The 17,571-nt window shown below is 62.0% G+C and overlaps 1 protein-coding gene across 2 annotated transcripts in view; it reads right to left on the reverse strand.

Moving 5' to 3' along the window:
• The window catches only part of COL18A1 (collagen type XVIII alpha 1 chain), an 81,513-nt gene that overhangs the window by 35,679 nt on the left and 28,263 nt on the right, over nt 1–17,571 (reverse strand). Inside the window, exon 1 of one of the 2 annotated variants that reach the window (XM_049627712.1) lies at nt 3,761–5,179. The exons of the other annotated variant lie outside the window; for it this stretch is intronic. Within the exon in view, the coding sequence (XP_049483669.1) occupies nt 3,761–5,147 (1,387 nt within the window). The 5' untranslated portion in view covers nt 5,148–5,179. Of the gene's footprint in view, nt 1–3,760; nt 5,180–17,571 lie in introns of those variants that run through there. 2 annotated transcript variants of the gene reach the window in all.

Raw genomic sequence — 17,571 nt, forward strand, 5'->3', positions numbered from 1 at the left:
GGTGAGTGGATGGATGGATGGATGTGTGCATGGATGGATGGATGGATGGATGGATGGGTGGATGGATGGATGTGTGGGTGGACAGATGGGTGAGTGGATGGATGGATGGATGGATGGATGGATGGATGGTTAGGTGGATGGGTGGGTGGGTGGGTGGATGGATGGATGGATGAGTGGGTGGATAGATAGGTGAGTGGATGGATGGATGGATGGATGGATGGATGGATGGTTAGGTGGATGGGTGGGTGGGTGGATGGATGGGTGATGGATGGACATATGGGTGAATGGATGGGTGGATAGATGGATGGATGGGTGGGTGGATGGATGGATGGGGTGAGTGGGTGGGTGAACGTATGGATGGATGGATGGATGGATGGATGGATGGATGGATGAGTGGGTGGATAGATGGGTGGGTAGATGGATAGATGGATGAATGGGTGGGTGGGTGGATGGATGTGTGGGTGGATGGATAGATAGGTGAATAGGTGGGTGGGTGAGTGGATGGATAGATGGGCAGATGGGTGGGTGAGTGGATGGATGGATGGGTGGATGAAAGTGGGTGGGTGGACCAGCTGCTCACATGATACATAATAGTAACAAGAGTTCAAGATTTGATTTCTCAACTGAAAAGGAAAGCGGTCACAAATGACTTCCCTGTGGCAGGACGGACAACTCCTTCACTAAGGGGAAGGACGGTGTCAGGGAGATGGTCCTATGAGTCCCCATGGAGGATCCAACCTGCCAGTACATGGGCACAATCGCAGCCGCCATCTTGCTCCTCCTCAGTGAGGCCAAAGGTGAGCTCCTGTCTGCACGATGTCCTACCTCAGTTCTTCAGTGCAGGAAGGAATAACCACCGGAGACAACGGTAAGCTTGATGCTCCTGGGGTGGATGGTCAAGGAGACCCCATTCCAAGCGCTGCAAACCTCCTTACCTGCAGACAATGTCATCCACCGATTTGGGCACCTGATACCCCAGCAAGAAAGAATGAGACACCAAAGCCACTGCAGGTGCATCTGTGCGAAGCTCAGTCGGCGTCCTCAAACGGTATTTGTAGGTTGCCAAGAGGTGAAAGGTAAGCCTAAGTATTTTTCCATGAAGGTGGTCTGGTCTGGTCTTAAAGTGAAGTGAGGCCTCAAGTCATTGAAGCACTTAAACCACACTGTTTCTGAATCCACGTTTCGTTAAACAGTAGACGCAAAGCCCAGCAGTGGGGAAGCCTGAGCACACGGCGGGTCCAGGGCAGACGTCCCCAGAAGACAGCGCCAGCCTCAGAACCGTCACAGTGACGGGACCCCACCGGCCACCTGGGGTCCTCGCAGCCTGGGGTTCTGCTTGTCCGGCGTCCATGTGGCACTTGGGTCCAGTCCGGGAGCTAGGCTGCCTGGGTCCAGCTCCCAGCTCCCTCTTGCTAGCCGGGCAGCGCACACACATCTTTATCCCCATTTGACTCAGTTTCTGCCCTGTACACAAGCGTAACAACACCTGCTCCAGGCTCAGAACATGACCTTGTCTTCACCGTCAGGCTGCACGTTACTGTGCTGTGGCGATGCCCCCACTTGGTGCCCCCTTTCCCAGGGGACAGTCCCCCTGCTGGCTGAGCCTCTCCCGTATGGGGGCCCTACTTATTTTTCTCTGGGGCCTGAGAGACAAGCCCACAGAGACAGACTTGACACAGGTCCCCAACAGCGTGCTGACCCATGGCCAGCTCCAGCCCCAGCATGGGAGCTCCCATAGCAGCCCTCTCCTCTCGACCACCTCCCTGGGCCCCAACCAGTGGCTGCACTGTCCCCGCCCCCCCCAGTCCAGGGCTGGTGCCAGCCACTCCCCCCCAACTCTCCCTGCGGGAATAAGAAGAAAGCAGATAAAGAGAAGCACTTCCAAGGGGCTGGACAGAGCTGCAGCTTGGGCTGGTGTGCTGGGACCAAGTGATCCGTCCACACCCCATTGCCCCAGCGTGAAGGGAGTGGGGGCCATCTCTGCCCTGGAGCCTGTGGCCCCCATGTAGGACACACTCGAGAGAAGGGACAGAAATGGCGGTGCCTTGGTGGGGAGCCTCTGTGGGGAGTTCTGGTGGGGGTCCCGGGAAAGAAGCAGCACACACCCTTCGGGTCTCCCTCTGCTATAGAAAACCGCCCCCCCACAATCCCCCCCGCCATAATCCCCCTCCCCCACAGCCTCCCAATATCCAGGTGGCCCAAGGACCTCCCTCAGCCAGGACCCTCACACTCACTGCTGGAGGACCAGTTACCAACACGAAGGAGGGGACTAGGGTCCCCCTTAGTCCCTTCCCTCCGGATCAGGGCCTTCCTCCCGCCCCGCCCACCCCCATCAAGTGGCCTAGCAGTGGGTGGTCCCCAGCCCCCAGCTCTGTCTCCCCTGGGGACCCTCGCCCCGCCAGACCACACCCAGGAGGGGTCCCTGCTGTGATGGAGGCCTGACTCCCACCTCTGACCTGAGGGGGCACAGGCAGTTGGCACTGACAGAGGAATTCCCCAGGATTCCGCCGGGAACACGGCCTCCCTGACCGGCGGGGGCCCTGCCAACGTGTGCAGATGTCCAGTGAGAAGTCCCTTTCAGGCCACTTGGCTGACTGAGGCAGCTGCGGTCAGAGAAATTCCACACCCCACGCAGCCCTGCCTGCTGCATGAGAACCCCCCCCCCCAGCCCCAGCTCCCGCCCTTGTTCCCTGGCAGCCACAGGGCCCTTGGCTGTGCACACACTGGGACTGCAGGGCCCCACGCAGGATGCTCCTCGGCCAGACGACCTCCTGGCCACTCCTGCTCACTCGCACGCAGGGTTCAGCCTGCCTGCTCGTCCGTCCGCGGCAGCCACGGTCCCCCTCCATCCCATCCCACACGCTTCCTCCTTGGAGGTGGGCACAGGGACACATCCCTGAGGGGACCAGCAGCGTGACACCCCCCACCTTGGGGTCCAGTGCAGCCCGCTCTGAAGTTCAATGACCCCAGGGACTGAAGCAGGTCAAGGCCGCTCCCGAGGGCGTGGGGTGGGGGGCAGGGGAAGCAGGACACACAGCCCGACGGGGATAGGCCGGGGCCTCGAGGGTCAACGGGAGCAGGCACGCTGTTCAGGGGCCCACCCGTGGAGGCAGAGGCAGCTGGGGGGCCTTTCTAAGCTTACGGCCCTGCCCTGTCCCCTGCCCACCACGGGGCGATGGGGCACAGCCCACATGGGGGGTGAGGCCCAGGAGCGGCCCCCAGAGCTCACAGATCCAGATGGGGCAGCCCCTGACCTCCACAGACCCGCTGCTCACATGGCTGTGACCCCTTGACCTTCTAAGCAGCAAGAACCCTCCCTCCAGCATCGAACCCTGGAGGCCTCCTCAGCCTCCATGAACCCCCCCCAGCCATGCAGACTGGACCACAATGGGCCAGAGGAGCCAGAATTTGGCTGGCAGGTCAGGTCACAGCCTCATGCCTCTGTCTCCACCCCCCCCCCCCCACCACCACCCCGGTAACTGCGAGTGTCAATGGCTCTCTTGGAGCCATGGGGAGGACGGAAGGAGCCACGACCTTCAGACGGGGATTGCTCCCGAGCCTGGGCCCTTGTCGTGCACCGTGCCAGGGTCACACGCCCTCTCTCCCACTCCAGGGCTCAGCCTCCCGCCTGCAAAACGGCATCACGCCCCCTCTGCCTCTTGCTTGGCATCATGGGCGGGGTGGGGGCCTCTGCCAGCACGGCCAAGTTCCCCTGAGGGGACAGGAAGGACAGGGCGGGGAGGATGGGCCTGCCAGTTACCTGCACCCGGCCCAATGAACACGCAGACCCCGTCCTCCTGGGCCGGGAGCGAGGCACAGGTGACCGGCAGCCCGCCCCCGTCCAGGTGGCTCCAGCACGCATCCTCCAGGGCCTCGCAGAACTGGCGGCAGGGCGGAGGGGCGGGCAGCGGGCCAGCACCGCAGGGCGGGGCCAGCAGCAGGCAGAAGAACCAGGCGAGGAAGCGGTGGCAGTGCGTCCGGAGGAGGGCCCCCCATGCCCGCGCGGCGGCCCGCACCTCCTCGCTGCTGGCGTGCCGGAGGTGGTTGGGCACCCAGGAGCGCCCGATGCCCAGGTGACCGCAGACCGGCAGGGAGGGTGGCAGGGGCAGGCAGCGGCCGGTGGGGGTCGGCAGGTCAGCCCCGGGCAGCGCGGAGTTATTAGCGAGACCAAGCCCCACAGAGTTAGCCACGTGAGGAGCCCAAGCACCCTTGTCCCCGGTGACAGCGGGGAGTGGGATCGGAGACACCGGGGCGGGGAGGTCAGAGGACAGAGCCAAGGGGGCAGCGTGGGCGCCCGGGAGACCCGTCACCAGCGGAAGCAGATGTGGCGCGGGCCTGCGGCTGTCAGTGAGTCGGCGCTGCCGGCGGGCACGGGCTGCCATGGGGGAGGGTCCTCCGCCGTCCAGACCGTGGGGCCGCCCCGGGGACGGCTGTGTCCCCCGGGGAGGGGTCCCGCCCGGCACAGAGGAGAGAGAAGCTCTACCTGGAGAAGATGGCGGCACCGAGGGCTCCCTGAGCGGTGCCCGGGGCCCGCCGGGGGAGGGAGGCAGCTGGGTGGGCCCTGGCAGGGTGCCAGCCTCGGTCCTCTGGGTGTCCGGAGAGGTCAGGGCCCTACTGCTCAGCCAGAGAGTGGTCCCGTCCTCCGGCGGGACGCCGGAGGGCCCCGGGAGGGTGAGGGGGGCCGTGGGGGTCCCAGGGGCTGGCGTCTCCGCCCCGGTGGAGCTCTGGCTGGGAGTGGTGCCGTCCCACAGCTGGACGAAGCTGCGGATGCCCTGGGCCACGTTCAGGATCTTGGCTCCGACGCCGGCGATGTTCTCCTCCTTCGTGTCCGGGCCCGCCGTGGAGGCAGTGGGTGCGGCGGAAGCCGGGTCCCGGCCGGTCTCCAGCCTCCCCGGGGGCGGCTCAGGGCTGGCAGGGGCTCCCCCCTGCTCCGTGGGGTCATCCCGGGGGGCCACGCGAGCCGCGGTCTCCTCCGTGGGCTGCACGTGTGGGCTGCGCGGGGGTGCGGAGGCCGGTTCCACCGTGGGCCCAGCGGTCCTAGGGGCCCACAGCCAGTTCAGTAGGTCAACCTGGGCGGCCGCGAGGCCATAGGTGAGCAGCAGCAGCAGCAGCAGAAGGCCCCGGCGGCCGCCGGGGTCACGAGCCATCGGTGCAGTGCGCTCGGCCGGGGCCCGCGGGCGGTGTCTGCGTCCCGGGGGCGGGGCCGGCCTGGCCCCGCCCTCCCCGCCCGCCCCGCCCGCCCCGCCCCGACCGCCGCCTGCCGCTCGGGTTGGCCTTTCCAGGGGGCTCCTTCCACCTTCTCAGCCTGGGTGGAGGGAGAAGGCTCAGACCTCTAAATCGAGGGAACAGGCACCCCGGCGAACTTGTCACCCCGTCTTGGAAGCAGCCGCAGACTGCTTCGCGGCACGCCCAGCGCCCTCCGCCGACCCGCGTGCCGGAGGCACGGGCCTGGGGGTGCCCTCCGCGAGAAGGGGCCCGGCCCGGCAGGGGCCGTCTGCTGGGAGCAGGGCTGGGGACACAGGGCACCCCGGGCAGCTCCGGGCGCGCCTGCCGTCCCCGCGGCGGAGAGCACCCCGGAGGAGCCTGGCTGGGGCCACCAATCTGTGGCGACGCTGGAACTTCAGAAGTGCTCCGCGTTCCAATTCCCCTGCAGCAAGTGCCGCCTCGGCTACGTTCTCCACGGAGGACCCCGAGGGCGGGTGGTCGGGGACCCACGGGCCAGGCGCCCGCCTGCTCCGAGCCAGGCGCTCCTCAGCACCCCGACCTCCGGTGCCCCCGGGACGCCCCTCCGTCCTTCTCCCCGGAGCACACGTGCTGGGCCCGACACAACCACCGCGTCTCTGCACGGGGGTGGGGGAGGGGGTGGTTCAGGTTACCCGGACTCTGCACGGGGCCCGGGGGTGGGGGCTCCTGTTACCCCGAGAGCTGCTGCCCGCCCCCCCGGACGCGCAGCAGGACTACTGGCTGGCGAGGCTGGAGGTGCCGCTGCCGGCTCTGGGCCACATTGGGCTCCCGCGGGGGGGGCGGGGCTGGTGCTCTGGCCTCTTCTGGGGGGAGGGGAGGCTCCCTGGCGACGCTTACACAAACGTCCTTGCTCACTTGTGCAAATACGCTTGCTCATGCACGCTCACGTGCACTCACACACCACACACACACACGACACACACTACAAACCACACACACACAAAGAAACCCCCCCCACACACACACACACATACACACGCTGGTTTTACCACCACACTCTACACCAGATCCGACGTCCCCTCGAACCCGGTCTGCTCCAGGCTGTGGCTGGACCCCTCCTCCCCCAGAGTTGGGTTCAGCAGTCTAGCAGCTGTGGTAAGAGCCCTGAAGACGTGTCCCCGACTGTCCCCAGCTCAGAGCACTGAGGACACAATCAGTTAACTGCCATCCAGAGGGCAGAGCCTGGCTGTCGGAGTTGGGAACTCGAGTTTCAGGACAGTGGAACGCCGTGTCCCCCCCCCCCCCAGCAGCAGACGGGGACATCCATATGCAAACATCTGTGTCTCCGAGAGGCCCCGTTCCCAGCGTTAATCCCCACGATGCTCCGAATTCTCAGAAATGCCCAGAGAATCGTCTCTTTGCTTGAAGATTCACTAATGTGATTTTATGCCTAAAATGTCTCTGGAAAATCTCAGGACAGGAATTCCAAGGCCCTCTCTTCTCTGCTCGTGTGGGGAGGGGACCCCAGGCTGCTCTGCTGGGGGGCAGCTCCCTGGTCCCCCCAGGTGGCCCCGTGCACTCAGTTACTCCCTGGGCCCCCTCCGGCAAGGCCAGCCCCGCACCCACTGGCCCGACTCGCCTTTCCAGGCAGAACCGGGAGCGGGAGCGGGAGGCGGCCGGCTCCCCCTCCCCCCCAACACCCCGACTCAGCAGGGCGGCCCTGCACCCCCCATGCCCCACCTGTGCCCTCACACTCCAGACCCCGCCCCTCCTGCCACCTTCCAGAGGCCACGGTCACCTGGGAGCACTGCTAGAACGTCACACGGTTAACCTTCCCCGGACACAGCAGCGCGGCCCCGGGGAGCAGCCTGCACGCGCTGCGTACCGGCCACTGTCACACACATCACAGCCTCACGCTCGCGGGTGCACGCTCACACACTCGCACGTGCACGTGTCCCGTTCATATGCACGCTCGCACTTGAGCACGCTCGCTCACTCACGTGTGTGTACACTTGCACGTGCACGCAGGCTCACGTGCATGCACGCTCATGCACAGACAGCTCTGTGGTGTAGACCAGGCTCCCCTCGACCCCTCTTCCACCACGGCTGCAGCAGGCCCAGCTCCTGGGACGCTCGCTGTGGGGTCTGGGCCCGGGGGCTCCTACTGGCTCCGTGTAAAGGGTCCTGTCCGGCTCGTGTGGCGGAGCCTGTGCCTGTCGCTGAGGTTGGATAATCACCCAGTTGCCGGTGGGGACAGAGAAGAAGGGGACAACCCATTTCCAGTGGGTGAGACACAAGTGTCTTTAGGTCGGGTGCGACACTTCTGAAAGCACTTGGCTGGCCGAGGCCCCAGGAAGCCGCTCCTTACGGTCCATGCAAAGCACCCCATCTAGTCGACGCTGCGGCCGAGGCAGCCCCAGACCAAAACACCCGTCTGTGCTGGGTCGGGCCGGGGAGTCCCAGGAGTTTGCTTGGGCAGCCGCGGCCCGAGCCTTGGGGAACAGGGGTCAGCCGCCCAGCTGGGCAACACAGGGTGTCTTGTGGGCACCGAGGCTCCTTCTGGGCTGTCCCAGCCCCCAGCACCACTGCTCCTCGATTAGGCCACCCTGAGGCGGAGGCCACACCTTGGGGGGTGCCAGAGCCACGACTGGAGCCGCTCCCTGTAAAGTGTCTCAACGTCTGTTTCCCAGGCCTGAAACCTGCTAGTCAACAGGGAAAAGCGACCCCTCTCTGTCCGAGTGCCTCAGTGTCCCCAAGAGTCAAAGAAGAGGAACCCCCCACAGATGGTCAGCGCTCGGGTCCTTGTGGCCGAGGGAAGCCGCCCCGGGCAGCAGGACCCCTCGTCACGCCCCGGGGGGACTCAGTCGCTCGCATGTTCGTACAGGTCCAGAAAGTAGCAGGGAGGGGTCCGGAAAGCCCCCGAGGTGAGGGCACCCAGGCTGGGGACGCAGTCTGGGGACACGAATCAGGCGGCACTCCAGAGACAGCCCCTGCGGAAGGAGGCACACTGACCCCCATGCACCCACGGAGGCGCTTCACGCGCTTGGGAAGATCTCTGGGCACCCGGTGCCGCCCACAGAAGCCCAGAGCGCGGCCCGGTCTGGCCTGGCCAGAGCGCGGGCAGCCTGGGCGGCCTTGCAGCTCCCAGCACTGGGGGCAACCTCGCGCCCCTTACGGACAGACACACGGAGAACACACAGGGACCTCGCAGGACAGCAGGGGCTCCGACGAGGCGGCTGCTCCCCCCTCCCCCGACACCAGGGTCTGTCCCATCTTTTGGTCCGTCCGGTCTGGATTCCTGAATAATGTGGTCTTTTATTTTCATTTTTGAAAAAGTACAAAACACCCACATGTGAACAGAAAAAATCAGCCTCCAAGAAACAAGACAACGCTCTGGTCTCAGACGAGCCTTGTGTGAGCTTCCGAGAACGGCTTTGAGTGCACTCGCCACTCAGAGAGCCTTCCAATCGTGACCTCACACGTCGCCCCTCATGCTGAGGCCCCTTGGCTGCCCAGAGCCCAGGGTCCTCACCCCTTCCTCCCCTGGGCCCATCCCCGCTGCCCCCCCACGCAGAGACCCCTCCTCAGGTAACCCTGGGGCCCTCTTTCCTGCTCCTCCCTCGGGGGCCAGGGACGGTCCCAGGCCAGCCCTGGCATGTGTCCCCGACCCCCGAGGAGCAGACCTGGGCACCCATGCTCCTAGGAGGCAGCGGGGCCAGTAAAGGTCCCTACACTGTGCGTACATTTCCAGCTCTTTCGAAATGAAAACACGACTTTTCATCTTCCTGTGGCGTAACTGGTTTATAACTGCCTAACGCGCCCAAATGCTCTGCCCAAACTCTGCATTTCGTGGTGACTTTTTCGAGCACAAGGATAAAAGACCGGCTCATCATGAGATGCCCACCGAAGGCTCTGCTCACTGGCGGGCCGCTGCCCCCCGCTGGGCCTCCCCACCAGCCACTGCCCGGCCTTGGGGCCGCTGTCCAGGTGAAGGGGCGTGAGGTGGCGGGCAGCCAGGGCCCAGGCCGGGGCCCACAGGCACCTGACCTCCCTGGTGGGCGCTCAGTCACCCGAGGAGCCCGCCTGGCCCCACTGCCCCGTGGGAGCTGAGCACACAACCCCGAAGGGACAGGCGGCGGCAGGAACACAGCAAGCCCCGCCTGATGTCTGACCACCAGGGCGTCCGGTCCTCCCTCTTCAACTCAGTCCTCGGCGCGTGGTTCAAACTCACCCTCCCCACTGGGGGGAGGGCAGAGGCCCCCCACGTTCATGACGATGCGTTCTCAGCTCTTCCCCCAACACCGCTGTGGCTGATGTACCCCAGCATTTCCAAGGCTCTGGTGTCCCTGCCTCCAGGGAGGGAGGGGCAGTCTGGTGGGAAGAATGACCCTCCAGTCTCCAAACTCAAATGCCCGACGGGGACAGTGACACCCAAGGGAACTCTCTCGGCCTCCAGCTAATGCCAAGCATCGCCCGGCGCTCCGCTGGGTGAGCTGCTAGTCCCCGCCCCGAGCCTGAGGGGACCCTGGGCCTCCCTGGGGGTGGGGGGAGGTCTGTGCAGCCCCACCCCCACAGAGCACGGCCACCCACTGGGAAGCACGGTCACGGAAGTGAGATGTGGTCGGAGGGCAGAGGTTCCCCGGGTGTCAAATGTCACGGGGACAAAGCACCCGCTGGGCTCGGCCTGGCCGCGGCCACCACCACGTCTACCACCTCCCACCTCCCGATGAAGGCCACCAGGAGGACCCGTGGCCATCTGTCCGGGGCACTTGCCTGAGTCCAAACACGGGGAAGCAGCTGGTCAAGTTGGCCTCGGCCGTTCCACTGGACAGCCGGCTGGACTCCCCAGAGCTGTCCACGTCAGGAAAGACACGGCGGGAGGGGGGTTCCAGAGCAAGGAGAGGAGCCACCCCACCAAATGCAACGTGTGCGCCTCCACGGGTCTGGGGCCGCGGAGCGAAGATACGAGCTGGCTCCGTAAAGGACGTCACCGGGCACCGGGGCACATTTGAGCATGGACAGACGTCACCGTGAATTCCTCGCTTCGGGACATGCACGGAACTGCCAGGCAACGGTCAGGATGCCGCACCTCACTTTGCCACGGGAAAGCGTGTACGTGCACGCATGCGGGTACGTGTGCCACGCGTGTGCGCACGCACAGATGTGTGATGAGCGTGGATGTGCACGTCGCAGACGCTCCCGCGTGTGGACACGTGTCCGCGCACGCAGACGTGGACGGGGGGCAGGACTGCCCGGAAAACGTGGCGAACGTTACCGGCCCCGAAGCGCGGCGCAGGTGCACGTGAGTCAGCAGAGCGCCGGCCTCCCACCCCTTCTGTGGGTTGGAAATGAAGAGCCTGCAGGGAAGACAGATTTCTTCCTGCCATCTTCTTGGGAGTCCTCTGCCGGCCTCACCTCTGGAAACCGGGGGACCCGGCACAGGGTGGTGGCAGGTGCTTTCCAGGCACCACCCCCGTCCCCGGGGCTCCGTGTGGGTGTGAGCCCCCCGAGCCTTCAGACCCCCAGGCAGGCCGCCGAGGGGCCGGGGCACCGAATTTCTCTTAGTCGATGTTACAATTTAAAGTTCGCTTACGCGGAGCCAAAGACGTTTACGCGCTCACTCCCCTCCCCAGGACTCCTCCCAGCGCCACCCTGAAACAAAACACCTACTTTCACAGACTCCAAACACTCTTCTGAGACCCAAGGGGTCCCTCCTGCTTTGTTCTTTTGCAAGAGTGCATTGGCCCTGCCGGTGCCCTGAAGTTCCATACACGTGGTAGAATCAGTTTGGAGGTCCCGACGGGGCACCCGCGGGGGTCCGTAAGGTCCGTAAGCTCTGCTCACGGTTTGGGACGCATGCCACCTTAACGGTGGGAAGTCTCCCGATCCGCGAACACCGAGTGTTTTCCCATTTATTTAGATCTTCCTTAAGTTCGCTCAACGTTGTTTTCAATTTCCAGAGTATACGTTTTGCACTCCTTTTGTTGGATTTATTCCGAAGTGTTTTATTCTTTTTGTGCTTTTGTAAATGGATTTTTTTCCTTAATCTCATTTTGGATCATTTGTTGCCAGCGTATAGAAATGCAATTGATTTTTTACAACGAACTTGTGCCCTGCAGCTGAACTTATTAGCTATAACTATTTTTCACGGATTCCTTAGGACTCTGTATCTTGAAGATCACGTGATCTGTGAACAGCGTACAATGTTGAATGGAAGCGGTGAGTGGGGGCACCCTTGTCTCGTTCCTGACCTGGCGGGGGGCACGTCCGGCTTTCCACCAGTCGGTTGGATATCAGCTGTGGGTTTTAGGAGGTGCCTTTTATAGGGTTGAGGAAGTGCCCTTCTATTCCTAGTTTTTTGAGTGTTTTTATCACAAGAGGGTGTTGAATTATCAGATGCCTTTTCTGTGTCTTTTGAGACAACCACATAACTTTTATTCATTCCATGGACGTCACGCATTACACTGATTTACGGATGTTAAACCAGCCTTGTGTTTCTAGGATGAAGCCCAGTTGGTCATGGTGTACAATAAGTTTTCTATGTTGCTGGATCTGATTTGCTAGTGCTTAAGGCTTTTTGTATCTGCATTTATAACTGATACTGGTCTGTAGTTTTCTTTCTTGTGACATCTTTGGTTTTGGTGTGCTGGTCACACTGGCCTCATAAAATCAGTTGGAAACTGTTCCCTTTTTTTATTTTTTAAAAGAGTTTCTGAAGAACTGGTTTTAATTCTTTAACCGTTTGGTAGAATTCAACAGCAAAGCTGGGCTTTTCTTCATGGGTAGTTTTTGGATTATTAAATCAATCTCTTTTAATGGCTACAGATCTATTCAAATTGCGTCTTTCTCATTAAGTCTCCAGAGCTCCTATCTCTCTAGGAATTCGTCAATTCCACCTCAGTTGTCCAATGTGTTGACATAACCATTCATCACATCGGGCTAGAACATTTATAGGGTTCAAACAAAACTGGGGGACTCCTGCTTCCCCATTTCAACACTTACTACGAGGCTACGGTGACCGAGGCAGTGTGGTGCCGGCCCAAGGGTGGACTCATACATCTCTGGTCAACGACTTCTCAACAAGAAGGCCAAGATTATCCAGGGAAAGAACAGCACTTCGACCAATGGTGCTGGTGCAACTGGGTGCCACAGGCAAAAGAACGAAGTGGACCCTTCACACTGTTGACAAAAATTAACTTCAAATGGATCGAAGACCTAAACGTAAGAGCTACAACTGTAAAACTCTCAGAGGAAAACATAAGAGTGAATCTTCATGACCTCGGACTTAGAAAGGACTCTGAGACTATGATGCCAAAAGCCTAAGCAACAAGGGAAAGAACAAAATCGGACTAAATAAAAATGTAAAACTTCTGTGCTTCAAAAGGACACCATCAAGAAAGTGAAAAGACAACCCATAAAATGGCAGAAAATATTTGCAAATCACATGTCTGATAAGGGACTTGTACCTAGAATCCGTAATGAACTGCTATAACGCAACAATGAAAACACAAGCCACCCAACTAAACAGGTGGCAAAGAGGGGCACCTGGGGGGGCTCAGTCGGCTGAACGTCTGACTCCTGGTTTTGGCTCAGCTGATGATCTCACAGCTCATGGGATCAAGCCCCGCGTCGGGCTCTCCACTGGGTATGAAGCCTGCTTGGGATTCTCTCTCTCCTTCTCCCTCTGCCCCTCCCCTGCTCTCTCTCTCTCAAAATAAATAAATTTGAAAAAAAAGTTGGCAAAGAATCTGAATAGACACTTCTATAAGTGTTCATATCTGTTCATATATCTGTTCATATAAACAGCCAACAGGCGCGTGAAGAAACGTTCGCTATCGTCAGTCATCAGGGACGCACAGAGCAAACCCACAGTGAGATGCACTTCATGCCCGCCAGGATGGCTAGAATGAAAAGTCAGAGGGTCGCAGTGGTGGCAGGGCGTGGAGAAGTCAGAGCCTCTCACACTGCTGGTGGGAAGGGAAACTAGCACAGCCCCCAGGAAAACAGTCTGGCGGGTCCTCAAATAATGAACCATCGAGCTGGACTCTGTGTCCGGAAATTCCACTCAAGAAACGGACCCAAGAGAAACGAAGACACGCGCCACACGAAAACCTGCACGCGACGTTTAGAACAGCATAATTCATCACGGTCAAAGGGGAAACAACCAATGCCAAAGGACGGACGCAGTGTGGTCCATCTACGCACTGAGTAGACCTCGGCCACGAAAGGGACCGGAGCTCTGACGCCGGCTGCACGCAAGGGAGCCCTGAAAACAGCCTGCTGAGAGAGGGCAGCCGGCCACGGAAGGCCACACGATCGGCTCCCTTCCCACGAAATACCCAGAACAGAGAGATCCACGGACGCAGCTCAGTGGTGGTTCGGGGCTGCGGTGGTCGTACGGGTCTTCTTTCTGGGGCCGTGAAATTGCCCCGAAGGGCTGCGACGGCCGTGTGTCTGGGAAACCTCCGCCTTGTACAATATTCGTTAGCGCATCGCACGCCGGGTCCGTTACACCAACGTGAAGACGTTTCAAAAATGCACCAAGGGAGCTCATGTCGTGCCTTGAAACCGCACGATCTTAAATTAGATGCCACCTAATTTGCATGAATTTGGCTGTTGGCGAGACTGGTTTTTTCGTACATGTGATGACAGCATTTCTGTCCTTTATAAATTCCTGTGTGTCTTCACTCGGTGTTCTAGGGACGTACTTGCCACTTTTTTGTTCAACTAGGGATATGGACACGGGGTCATCCTCGCTGCTAAGATGGTTCCCAAGGTGACCCCTGGCCTCTCGCGAGACACACTGCGTCTCACGCCCGGGGAACGAGGTCTCCTCCCCGCCGTGGCCTGTGTGCGCTGGTGCCCAAGCTCGTTCTCTACGCCAGCACGCTGGCAGAGCCACGCGGGGGCTCGCGGCGCCACGTAAGGGGCGCTTACTGACGGGGCGCGTTGGAATCACGTTCCACATCCTCGGAGCGCAAACCTCACCACCTGCTGCCACCACGTGCGCTGGAGAACCGGGAAAACCGGAGCCCAGGGGAGGAGGCAGGCCAGTCCGCGGTGGGTGGGCGGGCAGGGGCCCCCCACGGAACCCTCTCCTGTGTCCCTGTGCATTAACCCTTCACCTCGTGGGGCATACCGAGCTCCCACTGGGTGTCCAGGCCCCGCCCCGCACGCTGACGGTGCATCAGCTCTGGTGCACGAAGGTCCACCGCAAAGCGGGCACGGGAGGGCACACAGGTGACCGCCCCAGACCAGGACAGGGGACAGAGGGAGGGTGCGTCGGGGAAGGCGATGCGAGCCCCCTCCCCACAGAGGAACACCAGATTCTTCCGTGCGGACCTGGCAGTAGCTCGGCCACCCTCGGGGGGAAGGGGCGGCCTCTGCCAGCCAGCAGGGAGGACGGTGCCCTTGCTAGGGGTCCGGAGGGTCAACCAGCAGCGGTGTTTCCAGGAGGCCTGTTTGGCAGGTTATCTACCAGGAGCAGGGTCCTCCAACATGTGCTGTTTGTGTGTGTTTTTCCGGGAATGGGGCCACACGACGGGCCTTTCACATTCAGGCTCTTGACCCAGGAAATTAATATTTGACTCGGTGTTTTCGGCAGAGCCTCCCGGGGACCTGGCATCCAGAGCGCCACATCCCTGCTTCGCTCCTCAGCGGCATGGACCGTGATTCATCCCACGACCCCAAATATGGGCACGGTGCACCCCCAGCCTCGCGACCTCTCGGGACCCAGGAGAACAGCGTGGGGAGGACTTGGTGCCCAGCCGGGGAGGGGCCGGTGGGGTCCTGGCACCTCCAGGATAGGGGCCATGGGGGCACAAGAAGGGGAGGGATGTGGAGAACCCTCAGACCCATTTAAGCTGTGAGCAGGCCGATTCGTTTCTAAGGGCTTGACGGGTTGCTCATTAACTGGATTTTTAATGGAAGGCTGGCGGGCAGGCTCGCGAGGCCAGGTTCCCATGGGGAGGGCATGGGGTAGTGCTTAACTTGTTCAGCCCCCTGATCCGTGGTGAGCACGCTCCAGTCTTGCCGGGGTGATGGGTCAAGCACGGCCTGTGTGCCGACACCCCAGGTCCACCAATGCCCACGAGGTCCCACATGGCGATCACGGCCCCTGTGCCTGGCCAGGGCGGTGCAGGCTGGACCCCCTCCTGACCCCGGACCACCACGAGGACAGCACCCGGCTGTGCTCCCTGTCCTGATCTCCAGAGGCACCGCAAGGATCCAGAAACAGCCGTCTAACAGAGAGGAACCCACGGGGCACGACAGCGTTTGCCCGCGTGTGACGGGTGTCTCCACCACGGACACAGAGGGCGGGGGACACACGGCCAGCTGCGTCAGCAAGCCACCCCAGACACCCAGCGTGCACCCGGCCGGGCAGGGCCTGTGGGCACTGCACTCGGGGCTCATGCCATGGCACCCAAGGCGGGACGCCCACTGGCTACAGCCCCCCTTCTTCCCTTCACGTCCCCAAGCGGCCAGATGATGCACAGAGCGCTTGGTCCGTGGCGGGACCTCGCTCGCCTCCCGGGGGGCACCCTCAGGGAGAGAAGGGCCTGTGGGGTCGGGGCCTGGCCCAGCCGCAGCTCACCCGGCGTCTACCCCCCACCCCCACCGGCTTGCGCGTGCTGGTCGGCAGGCGGGTCGACACGGCGATGCACGACAATGGTCCCGTCTTTCTGCGGAGGCTGCGGGTGGCAGAGGCAGCCAGTGGAAGGACACGGGTGAGGACGCGCTAGGGGCAGGGACATCCCCGCGGGGGAGTGTGATGAGGTTCGCTGAGAGCAGAACGGGAGTTTTGCCCTTGTCCTTGTCACACTGCGGTTTTGTGGATTTGGGGTTTGGGGTGGTTTTTTTGTTTTGTTTTGTTTTGCTAATTATAAAAACAAAACTCACAAACGAAGTGGGGAGGTGGCTCCATCACCACTGCCACGGGACCGTGACCTTGTCCCACACAGACCTTGGCCAGGAGCGGTCTGTGGTCTCAGCCTGGCCACAGCCGCCCACTGGGGGTCAGCGCAGTGTGCCCTTCGCCCTGCCCTGGCCTGGGCCGCCCGGTCCTGGTCCTGCTCCAGGGCATCGGGAAAGCAGGGGAGGCGTGGGCCCGGGGCCCCCGCAGACACAGGCTGCGGCGAGTCTCACGTGCTCCTGGAAACTCGGCGGGAGACGCCTGGCAGATGCGAGGGTGACAGATGGCCCCGAGAACCGGCTGGGACCTCACCGCCGGCTTCTCCCGGCTCAGCTTGGATTCTGGAGGCAGGAACGGGGAAGCAGAGGGACAGACGTGCCCGCCACTCGGGGAAGACGTGGGAACGTGCAGACCTCCAGGCTGCCACATACCCACCCCGGCCCTCTCGGCACCCGGCAGCTGTCTCCAGGCCACCTCCCCCGGGCTCCCAGCTGGCAGTGCCTCCTGGCACGCCTGCCCCAAGTCTATGCCCGGGCCTGCGACCGCTCTCGGTCTCTATCTCCCATCTTTACTCAAACACGCGCTGTTTCCTAACCTGGGAAGGCAGGAGACACGATCCCACGTCGGTCACACAGAAGACACCTGTTTACAGATGACACGGGGGCCCCAGTGCGGCCTGTTGCTCTCTAGTGCCACCGGGTTTGTGTCTCAGCGGCGGGCGTGGGGGCTGCCTGAACCCCTACCCGGGGGAGAGGACTGGTGCGCTTCTCACACCTGCCGCCTGCGTGGGGCACCTGGGGGCTCTGCCCTCCCACCCATGCACATGCGCTCGGGGCACCAGGCTCTGCCCTGCACCTGCGGGGGGTGCGGGTACACACTGCCTTCTGAGGGCACCTCCCACCCGAGAAAAATAAGACCGTTTTTGTTCCAGGTGACAAAGCCAGGTGGGGTGCCAGGAAGGGAAATGTGTCCAAGGACGTAGACGGGGAGGGGCACTCGATGGCCTGCTGCAGAATGACCTGGGAGGAGGAGGTTGGCCACGGTCCCCAGCCTGGTGAATCCACCTGCCCTGCACACAGAGCGGAGGGCCTGCCCGGGGCCCCCACTCAGGCCCCTCCACAGGCCACCGAGCCACCCCTCAGGACTTCTGGTGGCTTGTCTCTGGCAGGTTCACTGACGGCCCCCCCGGCCCCTCTGTAACATCACACGCTGGGAAAGGCCACAAATCCCACTCAGAACCCCGGGAAGGTAACTAGGACGGACGGGGGTCACGACAGCCACGAAGCAGACAGCTGTGGCGGGAGGGAGCCCTGCTCTGTGTCTCCACCTCACGGGGCGTCCGCCAGCAACACCCTCCGGGGTCCGGGCCTTCTGTCCCTTCGCCGCCACCCGCCAGCGCCACGGAGAGCCACGTGGAAGGAGCAGGGTCAGAGGCCACCAACTAGCCTGCGATGTCTGTTTACTTTTGCCCAGGG

The sequence above is a fragment of the Panthera uncia genome, chromosome C2, assembly GCF_023721935.1.
Source record: "Panthera uncia isolate 11264 chromosome C2, Puncia_PCG_1.0, whole genome shotgun sequence".
Classification (NCBI taxonomy): Eukaryota; Metazoa; Chordata; class Mammalia; order Carnivora; family Felidae; genus Panthera; species Panthera uncia.